Source organism: Protopterus annectens, chromosome 2.part1, assembly GCF_019279795.1.
Source record: "Protopterus annectens isolate FY-2018-M chromosome 2.part1, PAN1.0, whole genome shotgun sequence".
Taxonomy (NCBI): domain Eukaryota; kingdom Metazoa; phylum Chordata; order Ceratodontiformes; family Protopteridae; genus Protopterus; species Protopterus annectens.
This window is the reverse complement of record NC_056729.1, coordinates 657,450,971-657,469,180: the sequence shown is the minus strand read 5'-3', so window position 1 is coordinate 657,469,180 and position 18,210 is coordinate 657,450,971. Positions and strand designations below refer to the sequence as shown.

At 39.3% G+C, this 18,210-nt stretch overlaps 1 protein-coding gene across 1 annotated transcript in view; it reads right to left on the bottom strand.

The window, feature by feature from the left end:
* The window catches only part of EFR3B (EFR3 homolog B), a 2,101,782-nt gene that overhangs the window by 1,365,156 nt on the left and 718,416 nt on the right, over window positions 1-18,210 (bottom strand). The window contains exons 2-3 of the mRNA XM_044062396.1: window positions 9,453-9,529; window positions 5,295-5,422 (exon numbers count right to left, since the gene is read on the bottom strand). Coding sequence (XP_043918331.1) covers window positions 5,295-5,422; window positions 9,453-9,529 — 205 coding nt within the window. The remainder of the gene's footprint in view (window positions 1-5,294; window positions 5,423-9,452; window positions 9,530-18,210) is intronic.

Genomic DNA, 18,210 nt, shown 5'->3' with positions numbered 1-18,210 from the left:
TGTTAATTAGGTCCATAGCCTTACATATCAGATTCATCAGGGTAATGGGGCGATAATTTGGTCCCCTTTATGGAGAGGGATGACTGTAGCAGTGCATCATTCAGTAGGGACAAAGCCTCAGGTGAGGCTGTGATTGAACAGGGCACACAGACGCGGTGCCAGTTCACTTTGTATTTCATGTAGAACACATCCAGGGATATTATCAGGTCCCATGGAAGCTGTATTCTTGGCCTTGGACAATGCAGCTTTAACCTGTGCTGCAGTAATGCTGAGTGCCTGGCATTTCTCTGGTATTGTGATTGGTCCTTTGGGGGGGGGGAGCTAAAGTTGGCACTGAGTCTGTTGGCCAGTATGTTGGCAATATTTATTGGCTCAGTATAGGAGGTACCATTGTGCAGTAACTCAGAGCAAACCTGGGTATTTCTGTGGAGATACTTGATATAACTATAGAAGGCTTTGTGGTTGTTTTTAGTGTCTGCTGCAATTCTGCCTTCGTAGCTGGCTTTGAGGGTTTGATGAGGGATCTCAACTTTTTGTTGAGGCTAATAAGGGAGTTTTTCCACTCTTGGGATTTCATCTTTTTCTGCAACAGTTTCTTCCTTCTGTTACAGAGAGTTTATTAATGGCAGGGGACCACCAGACTGGCTTCCTAAACAGGACAGGACCCTGATCCTGATGGTACCCCAGTACTTACAATTTAATGTTTGGGGGGGGGGGTAACAGCAACTTTCACTACTTATAATCTGCTGGATAGCCAGCTTGCAAACAATTGGGGAATATAGGGAGATATTTTAAGTTTGTCTAACTTTTCAATAATAGCAGCATGGGGTTCACTATCAAAAGCCTTGGCCAAGTCAAGATAGGTAGCATGCACAGAGTGACCAATGTGCGCAGCCTCTGTAACCAATGTCCACAGCCTCTGTAACCTTTCAGACAAGCTTGTTAGGTTTAGGTGACAGGCAGGACAAACACTTAAAAAAAAATTGAGTGGGGTCTAAATAGGTTAAGTTGCCTATGTTGGCATCAGTAAGTTCTGCTATAATACATTTCATAGCTTTGCATATAAAGCTGGTGAGGCTCATGGGCCTATAATTTTCTGGGCTTGTAAAAGGGTCACCTTGTTTTGTGTATTCATACTGGCTGTTCTCCAAATATCAGGTACAAACCCTCTGTATAGGCTGAGGTCGAACAGCTTAAGTGTAGATTAGCGTAGTGCATATTTGGCACTGAAACAGAGACATTATTTTTAGGATCTGATAGGGATTCTAGGACTTACTCCGAGATGATTTCAGGAGAAGCTAGATTTTTATTGATAGTGAATGTCATTATTATGGATGAGTTCACTTCAGTATTGAAGTACTCCTTAATTTTCTGACATAACTGAAGAAAGATTTGTAGTTTTCTTTGGTATTTGTAGCAAGCTTAAGTTTGTACTCTGCTTCTGCACTATTAAGTTCCTTACTGGCATGTTTCAGTGTCATCCTGAGATAGGGAAGAGCTGGGGATTTCTTACAATTTTTCAATATTTTCCTTTATTTGTAATTATTAATATGGAAAGTTTACCAGAGAGATTTATTCCAGAATTTACCATTATATTTAGGACAGATGGATACTGACTTTTCTATGCAGTTGCTTAGGTGCTGAAGGTGAATGTGTCAGGCCTCTCAGCTGGGTCCATTTATATGGGTTTTTTGAGATTTTATATAGGTCTTCTAAAAGTTGACTTAGGCTTGCCCTGGAGACGTTCCTGAAGATGGTCATATTTAATGGTTGTGTGGTAACACTAATCCTGACAGAAATCTGTGGTCAGGTTTACCATGAAATGAGGAGATGCATGGTGGGGTACAACAAGGACTAAGTTAGTAAGGACCAGGTCAAGGCTATTACAACCTCTAGGGGATCCAATATTTCTAGCTAGCAAACTCTCAACAGGGACCACTCATCACCAGCTGTAATCAACTTCTTCCATGACACCTACTCTTTAGACTCCATTCTCTTCACTTCATTTAACTAACTACTGCTTCTCTTTTCTGGTGCACTGACTCTGGAAATACAATCCCAAAAACATCAGAAATTGCACTACTTAGAGTTCAGATCAGCTTCTAAATATCACTTTACCAAATCAAGCTGGAGCTGTAGTAACTAACCAATAGAAAGCCCCCTCACAATTTCATTCTCAAACAAATGCCTTTCCATAATAGACATCCAAGTCATTTCAAACTAGGCAACACACCCTCTGCTCTATATCGTCTTACCTCTCTCTCCATACAGGACCTATACCTTGTTTTTGTTATTACCCCATAATATTCTATGGGTTATTTCAGTTCACTTCTACATGCCTGCCCTCAATATTGCACATAGTTTAAATAGTTTAAGCACAAATAGTAGATCACAATTATGTTTGATTATATTTCTCACATATATGTTTGCAATGTTATGCTTTATTATTGTCTATTGTTAATTTTGCTTTTGTATTTAATAGAACCTCTGCTCGTGGTACCCAGGTTAGATTTGAAAAGTGGTCAGTTTACATCATTGTCTTATCCTGGTAAATTAATTCAAATAAAGTAAGACATGAGCCACACATACTCTTTCATATGAATGAACAATTGAAAGTGATTAATATGGATAGACCAACGGCAGAAAGAAAAACTCTGACTGTGGCTATTATTTCTAATTATTTTTTGAAGATGGCTGAAGGATCAGGACAAAAACAAAGTACAGCAAGCCTGTGGTCCAAGAGTTCTTGTTTAACATAATTTCCAAGTCCAAGTTAAAATTTATAAGTCTGAATGCCAGTACTACGCAAAAATGAAAGAAAAAGCAACAGCTATCCATGGGGATTAAACAGTTTCCCCAAGTCCAAATAGCAGTCTCAAATAATAAGTAAGAAAAAAAGACAGCAGCAACTCTGAATCAGTACACTCCACTGAGGTTAGGTAGATTTCCGACACAAATAAAACCTGTCTTTCATTTTAAAACAAGCTGACAGAATGAGTAGATAGCTCTATTCCATGATGAAGTAACCCAGTTTTAAAAAATAGTGAGTATTATAACAGCAGACAATTACAGTACGCAATTCCATATTATTATAAAAATCAGTTTTAAATTCTACACCTCTAATGAAATACACTATTAACATTTTTAAAATACAAGAAAATGCTGAAAACACTACTGAAAACTCTAAATCCTTCAGTCCCTGCAAACTTCCATCTGATCATCAGAATATTCCCACTGGCTACAATAATAGAAAAAATACTGCTGTACTAATATATTCAGGAATATTTGAAACAAGTACTCAGTTCCTTCCTCATACTAGCATTTGACAGCATCACAACAGCATTATTTACCATTATAGACTAGATTAATATGAATATGTTTATTTCTGATGCCCTCTCCATTCTCTGTTCAGTGGTGGCTAACTTCAGATACAGTGATGATGCTGTCAGATAGTTTATTGGATGTGTACCTGAAAGGACCTTTCTGGGTCAGTCTAGAAAAAAATATAGTTTCTATCATCAGTTCCTTTAAAATGGGGGTACAATGCTCAGGTCATGCCAAGTTTCTCATTTTGTCAAAAATCAAGCCTGCAACCTTCTCTCCCTTAACTGCACTCTTCATTTGCAAATGAATATGACATAGTACTCATTTGTTCTACTATTACTAAGAATGCACTGGTGTGATTACTCCAAAATGATCTAGCTCTTCTCTGGAATGGAATTGGTGATAAAAAAAGCAAAAAGGAATAACTCAGGGGAGTCGGCAATTATAGCATTCAGCACTCTAAACGGTTGCAGCAAGATACCAACATTTGGTTAACTGACACTTAAGGGGTCATCAGGTATCTTGTCAAAGAGACCTGTGAATCTTGCTAGAATAGCAACTCTCCTTTAGTTAACACAGAGAGTTCTTAGTAGGTGAAATCCTCAATCAACTCAGATATCTGTCCAGGCTTTCCAGCCTGCATACAACAAAAGGTCATCAGGCCATAGTTGTTAATGCTCTGTTGCTTCAACTCAAACACACTCTTAAGTTCATAGGTGTGTACTAGGCTAACAACAGCTAGGAACTTTTTAAGCCTCACCATGAATTCCAAATCCCAGTTCTGCTACCCTTGTTCATAAGTTCATAGGTGTTTACTAGGCTAACAACCACATGGGCCTTTTTATACCTAGCCTTGCAGCCCACATCTCTAACAAGTTCTGGTACCCTTGATAAGTATAAGCAGGGACTTGGAAGATAAAACATTTACAAGCAGGGACCCGGGAGGTAAACAATATACAGGTTGCTTGTGTCCATTAGAGACATAGGTGCCAAACCAGGGATGGGTATGCTATTCCCCATCCAATTGTTCAAGTTACATTTGAATTGGATTAGGGAGGAACTCTGCTTCACACAGATGTTTCAGAGAAGTGGCAGTCTTTGGGATACATATCTGTCTATCCAGCAGGCCCTGTTTATATCACAGGCAAAGTTTATGTCTTTAGAATGGGTAATCCTGGGGCTGTTTGTTTTGTGGGTATGCAGAAGATCCATAGGGAGTGGGGTCTGATAACACTTTGCATGCCAGGCATAGATCTCCCCTCAACTGCCTACAGCAGACAGAATACAGGGATAGGCCCTTGAGGCGGTCTGCATAGGACATTTTACTTATGCTCTCTATTCTTTTAATGAGAAACCCATGTGGCTATTCTAGTTGTTGCATATTCCCAGTTAGGTACATGCCAATTGTATTCAGTGATAGGTCTGATGAATGCTGAATACAGTGGAACAATGACCTCTTTGGACCTAGATCCCCTACTTTTTTTTATATAAGTTGCACAACATAGAATGATTTCCTCACTTCAGTAGATATGTGATGGCCCAAAGATAGATTACTGTCTATGTGTTTCCCTAAGTCCCTGACTACTGGGTCGACTGTTAGAGGAGTGTGTTGTCAATATAATAGTTACCAGGCGTGGATGACAGTCTCCCTTTAGTCACTCTTAAATTCCAACACAAAGCCACCTTAATGCATACCAAAGAAAACAAGATCTAGCTAGTAACAGACACTAGTATTGTCTATCCATTACTATGGTTAAGTGGATGCCAGTAATGGCATGGGCATCTCCTTTTTGTACTGTAATTCATCTCTGAATGTGATTATTACATTCCTGAGGTCCTGCTTCTGTTTATACGTGTCACTGATGATTTTAGCTTTATTTATATGTACCTTTCTGCCTATCCATCCTTCCATTCCACATTCAAAACTTGCTTTTCCATAAATATATCATTAGTTGTACTGCAGTACTTACCCAATTCGATGTCGGGCAACATCTCGGCATAACCGTTCTGAGAGATAAGCACCAATCCGGTCAAGTTTCTCTGGAGCAGATAGTGCATAGAAGGTCAGTTTCTCCATGTTTACTTTCACAAGTCCATCCTGCCAATATCAGTAAAACACTCTTAGCAAATTGAATCTTTGATGTTTCATTTGTAGAACAGTGTCACTGATCAGGTTGATGAACTGCACATTAACAATCCTTTTTCAGTCATGACTTAGTAAAAAGCAATGTTTCTAAACATACACCAAGATAAAACAAAGAATTAATTTTGTTGATAAAGATGCTTAATAATTCTCAGAACATAAATTCAGCAGTGCACAGTGCAAAAGACAAATATGTGTGTGTGTGTGTGTGTGTGTGTGTGTGTGTGTGTGTGTGTGTGTGTGTGTGTATATATATATATATATATATATATATATATATATATATATATACTATATACATACATACATACTATACACACATATGTATATATGGGTCTACTTTGGCCCATCGAAATTACACTTCTTCGAAACTGAAATAACCAATCCCAGTTCCACAAAAGTGCGTTTTAACAAAAATGCACTTTCGCGAAACTCAGTACATTGAACACAAAAAACACACACAAAAATAACACAAAAGTTACTTATATATACTAAGTCCAAGATCGCACTACAGTGGGGAAGAGGGAATATTCTCTTATCTTCACTGTACCACACCTACTCAGTGTACGAAGTTTCGCAAAAGTGCATTGTCATTGAAACACACTTTCACCGAACTGGGATTGGTTATTTCAGTTTCAAAGAAGTGTAATTCCGATGGGTCAAAGTAGACACACACACACACACACACACACACATATATATATATATATATATATATATATATATATATATATATATATATATATATATACCATAAACACACACAAAATATCAAGCTATGATGAAAAATATACATTTTTTTTCAATTTCTGAAATGAAGCATTTTATACGTTCTCAAGAATGGCAAACAACTTTGCTTTTTATGTAAAGTGTAAAAATATTGCCAGTACTGATATAAAAAGTGATTTTTTTAAATGATTAAATGTATTACGTTGAGATGGTTAATGGGTGGAGTATGTTGAGATGGATACTTTTATTTGTTTTCAGAGGAAGCCTGGAATGAAAAGCTCCACAAGTAAAGAACAGAAATCGTAGGTGAAAACTGACATCATATTACAATATAGTGTAAATACACAGACTAATACAAATATGAATACATATATAACACGTAGAAGACTACAAATATACCATCATTAAAACAAGATAACCGCAATATCATGTAACATTGAAACATGCTGACATGTTATAAGTCTGAGGGGTTATTATTCACTCATAAAGTGTCAGAGTAGAAAATTCAAAAAGTGGAGAAGCAGGAGGAGGAGAAGAAAAGGAAGAGTAAGACGTAAAAAGAGTATTTATTAGAGGTAACAAGTGGAGTAGCTATGGGAGGCAGAGATATATAATGAGTAAAAGCAAGATTAAGAGTGAGGGAAATAAGAGTAAGATGGATGAAAACAAGGAAAAGGAGAAGTAGAATGTACGTGGGTATTAGATGAGAAGGAGCCTCAGGAGAGCAGCAAGTACAAAGCCAGAGGTCAGAGAGTAATTCTTTTAGTTGAAGCTTAAGTTACAGGTTCATAGATTCATAGGAGGTTACTAGGCTAGTGGCCCTAGGGCCTTTACAAGCCTAACCATGTTGTACCTGTGTTCCCTAAGTGACCTTTGTTAGATCATCATTATTCACAGAGTGAGTCTATAATCAGCACAACATGCCTCTGTCCATGAGGAACATAGGTGCCACCCCCACAGGGAAATTTACGGCCTCCCATCCAATTGTCTAGCTTGCACTTGAGTAGGATTATTGAGGAGCTCTGCTTCACATGAATTGGGAGTTTATTCCAGAGGAGCAACAATCTCTGGGAGATATATCTGTCTCTCCAGCATGTTCTGTTAATGTTGCAGGCTAGGTTGAGATCCCTGGAACAAGTGACTCTTGTCCCATTTGATTTGCAGATGTGCAGTATTTCCATTAGGGCAGGGTCAGAGACTGCTCTGTAGGCCAGGCACATGTCACATCTCAGCAGCCTCTAGGATGCAGAGTACAGTGGCAGGGTTTTCAGTCCTTCCATGTAGGTTATGTTTTGGAGGCCCTGAAATTTCTTGAGAAACCTCTGTGGTGTCTCCAGCTGCTGCAGGTGTCTGTTGAGGTACATGCAAAATGCAGAGGTGTACTCTATTAGTGGTCCGATGAGGGTCGAGTACAGAGGAGTTATATTATCCTTAGTCTTGGATGCAATGGCCTTACTTATGAAATGCACAATGTAGAAGGCTTTCCTTACCACTGTGGACACACGGAGATTGAAGTTTACATTACTATCAAGCTGTGTTCCCAAATCTGCCACCACTGGGTTTGAGCTTGGGGGGTGCTGTCAGTATTGTAATTTGCAAGGACTTCTTCTTTGCCAAAGAGTATAATAATGCACTTTTTGCATTTAGTTTTAGTCTGTGTCTTTGGCACCACTCATTTGTCTATATTAGCCCCTTTTGCAATATGTTAACATCATTTGGGGACTCAATGATTGCACACAGTTTGCGATCATCAGTGAAGCTGGTAAGCCACAGGCCATCTACTTTCACCTGGATGGCTGAGAAATATATTCCAAATTGTAGAGGGACCAGCACAGATCCTTGAGGTATCAATCTACTGATAGAGGTGGAACCCCCAACTTTGACAGTGTGAGTTCTGTCAGTGAGCCAGCTGGCTACCCATCTAGTGACATATGGGTTAATACCCAGCTTTTAATTTCTCCAAATCTTTTGGGTTTCTAACACAATGATGGGACCCCATTCCTAAGTCAAAGTAAAAGTAAAGTTCATGAAATTCATATTGTTTCAATCTTTGATGTCACCCAAAAGTGTTCTTCACAGCACCCGCAATGTGCCCAGTAATAACTTCTTCTGCAATTCATATGGAGTTACATGTATAGATAACATATCTAAATATAATTGTAGATTCGTTTGCATAAGACCAGTTGCTCCTGCTACTATTTGAACTGTCTGGGTATCTTTCTTCCACACTGCTCTCGTTTCTGCCTGCAAATCCTGATAATTTATGACTTTGTGTCTCTGTACGCAAGACATAGTCACTGGGTGTAGTGATTTCAATGCTACATTTGTCTTCTTTTCATGGATCACTATATCGGGTTTTCTGGCATCTGTCTTTTGAACTGTTGGTAGTGGGTGATCCCAAATGAGGTAGACTTCATAATTTTCTGTGATGCTTTTTGGTTCATGTTTCCAGTGTTTTTCAGCTTCTTCAGTATTATAATGTTTACACAATCCCCAGTGCAACAATCTTGCCATATTATTATGCCTTTCAGTATACATTCCTTCTGCCATTAGTATATCACAACCAGCAACAAGGTGTTTCCAATTATGTCTTACAAAACCTACAATTGTCTGTTTCTTCCACATGGTCATGGACTTTTTAAACCAATGTGTATGTAGCCCACTTTCTTGGGCCACCAATATTAACCTTTCATCTCTTGGTTTGAATTCACCTCTCCTTCACCATTCCTGCATTCAATCCTGATCAACATGAAGTTCTTCCAGGCATTTTCTATACTTGCAACTATATTTATGCATTTTCACACTTCTTGCCTTCTCTCATCTGATCCTTCACAAAACTGTCACTCCATTCATATATAGACTGGACAACAAGCAGTTAAATATGCCCTATACTCCCACAGGACCTTTCACAGCACATGAGTGGTCAGAGGCTTTATTCAAATCCGCAGACAAAACATATATTTGACTGGCAACATCCCATGGCTGTCACACAACTGCACAAGGCTAAACAGGTGGTCTACTGTTCCATAACCTGCATGAAATCCACATTATTCCCCTAAATATGAAGTCTGACTATTAGCTAAAGTCTCTTCTCTAGCATTCTGATACAGGCTTTTACAAGGAGGCTGATGACTATGGCCCCAACACATAGAACACTAATGAAATAGTAAATAAAAGAATGACATTAATGCAACAGGCAATTTGACAGGGACATATCAGTGACAAGTACTATATCAGAAAGGACAATAGCACTCACTTCTGGGTCTTCTGGGAAGATGTTGTCCACAAGTCTTTTGTAGCGAGGGCGAAGGGCACCACAACATCCACACACACCTAAATGTAAATGATAAAAAGAAGTTACAAATGTGCTCTAATTTTACAAAAATAAAACAGACAAAATCATTTCATACTGACCTTCTCATTTTGGGATGACATTATTTTAGTTAAGAAGAGCGATTTCAAAGTGTACTATATATTTAAACAACTGTATAGCTACAGAAATATCTCTGACAAGATAATTTATAACTAGATTTATGAGTCGATCTGTATGTATATATATATATATATATATATATATATATATATATATAGAGAGAGAGAGATATATATATATATATTATGGGCACGTGACACATTACCAAACACAACATCTCCAAAAGTAAAACCCACTAAAGAAAAAAAAAACTCACCAAAAGGCAAGCCCACCAAAAAACAACAGAAATTTCAAAATAGGTGTTTTTTGCCATCAGTAGGACATCCCCAGCACCTGCCCCCCTCCCCTTATCTCTAGGGAGCAAGTCATCACTGCCCTCTCATAGGCAAAAAATACAGCCTCCATGTGACCTGATAACATCCCAGGCTGTATTCTACATGAACTCAGGCAAGAACTTGCAGCACCATTATGCATCCTATTCATCCAAAGCCTGAGTACTGGCTTCATCCCAGCCAAGTGGAGGACAGCCACTGTCATCCCTTTGCACAAAGGTGGAGCATCCACCCATCCAGGAAATTATATCACCGTCAGCCTAACTAGCCTTATCTGCAAGGCAATGAAATGGATTATCATGGACCTCATTAACAAGGACATTGGCAACCTCCAAACACTCAATCCCACATAGTTTGGCTTTGTCAAGGGGAGGTCATGCCTGTTAAATATGGTCAACTTCTTTGAGACAGTCACCAAAGTCATGGATGAGGGCAAGACGGTGCACACCACCTACCTTGACCTAGCCAAAACCATTGATACTATTACCCACATGGGTATAATAGACAAACTCTCTCAACTAGGCATCAATCCACATGTTACAAGATGCGTAGCAAACTGGTTCACTGATAGACCCCACCTAGTCAAGATAAGAAAAGCCACCTCAAGCAGTAGAAGGCATACCCCAGGGATCAGTCTTGGGGCCTCTGTTGTTTGGGATATACTTTTCTGAGGTGTAGACCAAAACCATTGGTCTATGGCTGACCAAGTCTGCAGATGACTAAAAGCTGGATATTGCCATAAATTCCCCTAGTGATGTGGACATCCTCCAAGAGGGTCTCACCCAAAAAATTACAGGTGCCAGAAACATGGCCTCAAATCGAATGCCAAAAAATGCATCACCATCCCCTTTGGGGAGAGTGACATCCCCACAAATTATCACATTAATAACAAGGTCCTAAACATGCAATCCATCATGAGGGAGTTGGGCACCCAGGTTGATAGCAAACTGATTTTTGAGCACCATATTGCCTCTGGTGTATGGAAAGCTTTCTACATGGCCCACCTCATTAGTCAGGGTATCTCATCCAGGGACATGGAGGTCATACCATCCCTGTATTCTTCCCTTATAAGACCCTTTACTGAGTACAATGCCCCTTTCAGCATGTACCGCACAAACCACATGCAGCAGCTAGACAGACCACAGAGGTTCCTCTCCAGAAAAATCCAGGGCCTCAACCATCTACCCTACACAGATAGGCTAAAGGCCCTGTCCCTCTACTCAGTGTCATACAGACTCCTCAGAGGTGACCACTGTCTGGCATACAAAGCAATTTCAGACCCCACCTTGATGGGACTGCTGCATATCCTCAAGTCAAGCTCCACTCAAGTAACTCACACATGCAACCTTAACCTGGTCTGTGACATCAATAGGACTTGTTGGCAGGACAGATTTCTGGCCTGAGACTCCCCCTTCTGTGGAATAGACTCCCTCTCCATGTTAAGCAGAGTACCTCATGAACCCTTTTTAAGTGCAACCTGGTTAACTGGATGGGAAACAGAAAACACACCCCTGGGAGTCCACCTGTGTCCCTGCTGGACAGGGGCATTGGGTGCTGACTTGGAACATGGGCTACATTCTTGGCAAGGATTGTAAGGTCCTCAGGGCCAATAGCCTGGTAACTTCCTATGATCCTATGATCCCCTGATCCAGTGTAGTGGCCAAGCCCCCATTGCCCCTCCCCCTCCCATGTGGAGGAATGACTTCCCCCAAACCCTTGATAAATTAAATATACCAACTATAAATATGCATAATATTCAAAATGCATTCTCTTTGCTGAGTTCACAAATCACAGAATACATTAAAAAAGAATGCAAATCAGCCATGTGTCATATTCCTGTACACACACACACACACACACACACACACACACACATATATGTGTGTGTGTGTGTGTGTGTGTGTGTGTGTGTGTGTGTGTGTGTGTGTGTGTGTGCGCATTAGTATATGAACAGATATTTTTACATACACATTTGTGTACATGTCTCTGTATGTGTAAAATTAAATGGAAAATGAGAAGTATTCATTACTACAAGAAATAAAACAGAACACATTAAGCAGTTTAATGGAACTAAATTCAGTATTTCCTTCTCTTCTCTGTTTCTATGCATTTAACTTAATTTATTTCTTTTGTCCAGCTCCTGTGGACCACATTCCCTGTGCTCAACACAAACAGACAGCTCCTGATGGCACAAGAAGTTGAACCTTCCAGCCCCACTATTCTAATGGCTCTTGTCTTAACCATCAGTGGATGTTGTCACTGACTGAGGACATACTCATCCTAAAGGTATAGCTTAACTGTCAGCCTTCAGGTTCGGTAGTTGCTGGACTGGCTCTGTATGCTGATGACTTAATAATGGAGAATCATTAAATGACAATTACCTAAGTGGTAATACTCCTTCCAGTCAGCTGACCTAGAAAACTTCTGATCATTGAATGATATGTAGTTACACAAAGGTATACAATGATGGAGTATTAATGTACTGAGACAGATGCTGATCAGAAAATTCTGTTTCAACTCTGTAGGGAGAAGAACCTAAATAATGGATAAGGGCACAATGTACCACAGCTACTGAGGAAATAAAATGTGAAGCAACAAAAACTGTGCTCTAAACCAGAGGAGTAAAGCTTTGATGGAGTGTAGTAAAGAACAATGCTATTACCAAAACGGTGCACCAAGTATAAATATTTTGTACCCTATAGGTGTGGACACAATAGTCAGATAATATAACAAAATGCACTAAATGTAAATACTTTGCCATATAATAATGGTAATATATACAAGATGACCAGGACATGAGAAAGAAAACACATAAGCTTTATACTAACACACTCAGGGCCAGTTCTAGGCATTATGGCTTCCAGGCAAAAACATGAAGATCTCTTCCTCCTCTCCAGTTTGTATTCTGCCCCATGAAAAGACAATATGTTGTGTAACTAAGGAAAGTCATTTCACATCTTGGTGCGTCACAAAAACAAAACAGAACAGCTTAATAGCAAGTACTCATTGAAAGCAGTTTCTGGCATGGTTTTTCCCCACTAGATGATATTCTATCTAAATGCCTTTGGTGTCTCGACATGAATTTATGAGCTTGATTAATTCAATCTAGGTACATCCAGATCAGATAGGGTAGAGTTAGTTGAATACACATATAAGAAAGAATATCCATTATTTATAATGTATCCAAGGCAAACAATGTGTCATATACAAGTGCAATCCCTAAATTGTTCCTACGGAAGTGATAGCCATGAATAAATGTAATCCCTTCCAAAGATTAAAAAAAGTTGAGCACATCAGTACAGAGCACACAGACGTAGGCCCCTTTCCTGGCTATCTCTTTGCAGCAAGGACTGATAATTAAACCCCACTCATTGGTGACCCAGACAGGAGTAAAACTCTTATGTCATCATTTTAGCAAGAAGATATTGATGCTGACAAAGGTTGTGTCCATTCTTCACTTCATCATTTAAAGACTGGGCTTATTATCCATTTATGACCGCAAGCAAAATAAATACATGAATACTGACAAAATGTATGCTTGCATTTGATTTCCAGGTAGCCAAAGGATCAATATTCAGGCACAAATAAAATGTAAAACCAAACTTTTTTTTAATTGCATATTTTTTCTGACTGTATGGAGTTTTCTTTCTACATCCCAAATGTATTTACTCTAATCCCAGGGTCATTGCATTGTGGCATAATTGAAATCCTCAATCATAGAAACCTCCTTCAGAAATGCATTTATAACATGAGAGGAAATGTGTTTCAGTCATTCAGTCCTTCATATATCCCTGAAGTGAATGACTGCAAAATAGTCTTTGAGGGACAAAACTGTACCAAATAATGCTTTGCATATCCATCATGTGTCTTATCACTCTTTAACTGCATTTCAAGTAACTTTACTGTCTTAGTATTCACTTTCTTAGCTGATGCAATGATTTATATAACTTGCACCATTCAAGTAGAACAATACTGCCTCTCTTGAAGCCTTTTCCTCACACTTTATTCTGTGTTCTGTCCCTCCTTTGTTTAATTTTCTATTTCTGCTAAACATTTCTGGGTTTCTTTCATTTGTTTTCTTTCATAATTTTACTAGTCTATTCAGTGTGGCCTTTATCCAAGCCACATGCCCATTTAACCAGCTCTTGGCATAACATGTTGTAAAAGAACTGCATTTTTCAAGATTTAACATATACAGAACAATAACCTGCTACTGAATAACATGGGTTTTGTTAGTTTAGTTATGACAGATAAGCTAGAACCTAGAAAACTAATGTAAATCAAAGTCAAGTGACAACTCTATAGTACAGATTAATAAAGCCATAAATGTGATCAGACTAATTAATAGTACCCAATACGACAACACAAATAGACCTCTGGTGGCTTTCAGTAATCATACCAGATCATGGGATGAAGCAGGCATTGGTTTATTGGACACCTCGTTTTACTTAGTGGTATCAGTACTTAAAACTCTAACTTATCAGGCACATTCTTCATATAAAACAAATGGAAAACAATACATGGCTGCACTTGTGAAGAAATTAAATTGATGATCCCATCCCCAAAATAGCAAATTATAAAGAACAAAATGCTTTTCGTGGTGACTAATTACTTAAATGTTTGTACTATAAAGTCAGCAAGGGAGGTATTGGTTTAATGGACACCAAATCCTATTCAGTAACTTTAGTGCTTAAAACTCAATCTTCCAGTACAAATTCCTCTATAAAATGAAATTTTCTATCTTTCCTTCAGCTTTTAAACCCATCTTTTTAGATGGCTCGAACACAAACAGAATGATCAGGCCAAAAATAATAATTTTATATATTGGTTCAGTTGCATGGAAGGTCACACACAATTCCATTAACACTTAATTATGAACCTTTAGGGTGGAATCAAAACATTAAACAATTTATAGCAGTTAAAATAACAAAAATGAAGAAAAGGAATCATATCTACTACAGACAATTCCTAACATTTAACTTTCAAAGAATGACAGAAAAGGAAAAATAATCATAGCCACCATTAACAGAATATTTTACATACATTCTTTTAGAGGAAGGAGGACAAGGAGACCTGGTGGTGGAATGAGGAAGTACAGGAGAGTATACAGAGGAGGAGGTTGGTGAACTAGTGGGATTATCAGAGAGATGAAGAGAGTAGACAGGAGTACAAGGAGACGAGATGTATGGTGAAGTGAGAGGTGGCAAAGGCTAAGGATAAGGCATATGGCGAGTTGTATGAAAGGTTGGACACTAAGAAGGGAGAAAAGGACCTGTACCAACTGGCTAGACAGAGGGACAAAGCTGGGAAAGATGTACAGCAGGTTAGGGTGATAAAGGATAATGAGAGAAACATACTCACAACCGAGAAGAGTGTGCTGAGCAGATGGAAAGAGTACGTTGAAGGGCTGATGAATTAAGAGAATGAAAGAGAGAATGTTGGATGATGTGGGGATAGTGAATCAGGAAGCATAAAGGACAGCTATGAAGAGGATGATGAATGGAAAGGCTGTTGGTCCAGATGATATACCTGTGGAAGCATGGAGGTGTTTAGGTGAGATGGCAGTGAGATTTTTAACCAGATTGTTTAACGGAATTTTGAAAAGTGAGAGGATGCCTGAGGAGTGGAGAAGTGTATTAATACTGATTTTTTTAAGAATAAGGGTGATGTGCAGAACTGTAGTAACTACAGAGGGATACATTTAAACAGTCACAGCATGAAGTTATTGGAAAGAGTAGTGGAAGCTAGGTTAAGAAGGGAGATGAGGATTAGTGAGCAGCAGTACAGTTTCATGCCAGGAAAACTTACTATAGATGCAATGTTTGCTCTGAGGGTGTTGATGGAGAAGCATAGAGAAGGCCAGAAGGAGATGTATTGTGTCTTTGTGGACTTAGATAAAGCATATGACAGGGTGCCTAGAGAGGAGTTGTGGTACTGTATGAGGAAGTCAGTAGTGGCAGAGAAGTATGTAAGAGTAGTACAGGATATGTACGAGGGCAGTGTGACAGTGTTGAGGTCTGCAGTAGGAGTGATGGATGCATTCAAGATGGAAGTGGGATTACATCAAGGATCCACTCTGAGCCCTTTCTTATTTGCAATGGTGATAGACAGGTTGACAGGCCAGATCAGACAGGAGTCCACGTGGACTATGATGTTTGGGGATGACATTGTGATTTGTAGTGAAAGTAGGGAACAGGTAGAGGATACCCTGGAGAGGTGGAGATATGCTCTAGAGAAAAGAGGAATGAAGGTCAGCAGGACTAAGACAGAATATATGTGTGTGAATGAGAGGGAGGATAGAGGAATGGTGAGGATGCAGGGAATAGAGTTGGAGAAGGTGGATGAGTTTAAATACCTGGGATCAACAGTTCAGAGTAATAGTGAGTGTGGAAGAGAGGTGAAGAAGAGACTGGAGGCAGGAAGGAGTGGATGGAGAAGAGTGTCAGGAGTGATTTGTGACAGAAGGGTACCAGTAAGAGTGAAAGGAAAGGTCTACAAAGTGTTAGTGAGACCAGCTATATTATATGGGTTGGAGACAGTGGCACTGATGAAAAGACAGGAGCCAGAGCTGGAGGTGGCAGAGTTAAAGATGTTAAGATTTGCACTGAGTGTGATGAGGATGGACAGGATTAGAAATTAGTGTATTAGACAGTCAGCTCGGGATGGAAGGTTTGGAGACAAAGCCAGAGAGGTGAGATTATGTTGGTTTGGTCATTTACTGAGGAGGCCTGCTGGGTTTTTTTGGGAGAAGGATGCTAAGGATGAAGCTGCCAGGTAAGAGGAAAAGAGGAAGACCTAAGATAAGGTTTATGGAAGTGGTGAAAGAGGACATGCAGGTGGTTGGTGTGACAGAGCAAGATCAGAGGAAATGAAGAAATGGAAACAGATGATGTGCTGTGGTGACCCCTAACAGGAGCAGCTGAAAGAAAAAGAAGGAAAATATACCTGCCTAGAATATAGCAATTTTTTTTTCAAATATATCAAATGTTAAAGAAACCTGTTAGAAATATTTGCATCAATCATATTTCCCTGTCGTAAGTAAGATGACAAAAAAATCCTGAAATTGTATAAAATGACAAGTTCCTCATATATATATGGGATCTGTACTGATTCCTGAATGACAACATCACCAAATCACTATTGGCCAGACATACTTACGCGAAAGTGCTTTTCACCGAAAAAGCACTTTTGCGTAAGTATGCCTGTTGCGGAGATCATAGTATGGTGCGGATAATGAAATATTTCCTTTTCCTCACTGTAGTGCGATCTCAGAGTGAGAATATTAAAGTAGGGGTGTGTGGGAAGCACAGCCCCCCACATGGGGGGTGCAGGGGGGCTTGCCCCCTTGCATAAAAGTAGATGCATTTTTTTTTTTAACACAGTTTAACGAAAGTGCTTTTTTGGTGAAAGCGCTTTCGTTAAAGTGTGTTCGGTGATTGTGGATTCGGACTATTGAACTTTCATTCCATAGTCCTAGATCTATATCTAGTTTTCTGTCACTTGGCTCCAGAATACGAGAAAAAAAAGAATCCAGGGCATTCAGTGTGCTTTTTAAAATATTAAGTTGAGAAGGCTAAATGTCTAAAACGGTGCACGTCTGTGGAATGGCCACAAAGCAACTGGCAAAGAAGTGGCGCGTTATTTTAAATTCTAACTTCTGATGAAGTTGGCGAAGTGTCGCTGATGAAAAGCAGGATTGTTCTGTTGCTTAAAATAAAATTTTCAGTGGTTGATCGTATTTACGTGTTTTGAAGTGGATTTCTAATTATTTTAGCATTCTGGTGGATCGTTCATCTGGCTCACGTTCTTTTTCCTGGTTTGTTGTCGTTTTGGAGTTGCACACCCAAGAAATACCGTCAAAAACATAACCCCTCCAACTATAACTAGGGAGCATATACCAGCTGTGCTTGCTAAAGCCAAGACCACCACCTCAATTGGCCCTAATGATATCCAAGTATATCTCCTGAATGGTCTAAAATATGACTTATAAGGACCCCTGGAGTCACTATTTATCTATAGCCTTAGGGTTTGTGCCATGAGAATTGATGACTGTACCAATCATTCCGCTTCATAACGGAGGACCTTCAACAGATCCTGGAATCTACAGACCCATTAGTCTGACTAGTCTTATTTTCAAAGTCCTGGAAAGAACTATTATGGAAATTATCAACAAAGACATAAGAGATTTCCAAACACTGGATCCATCCCATTTTGGGTTTGTCAGAGGAAGGTCATGCTTACTGAACTTG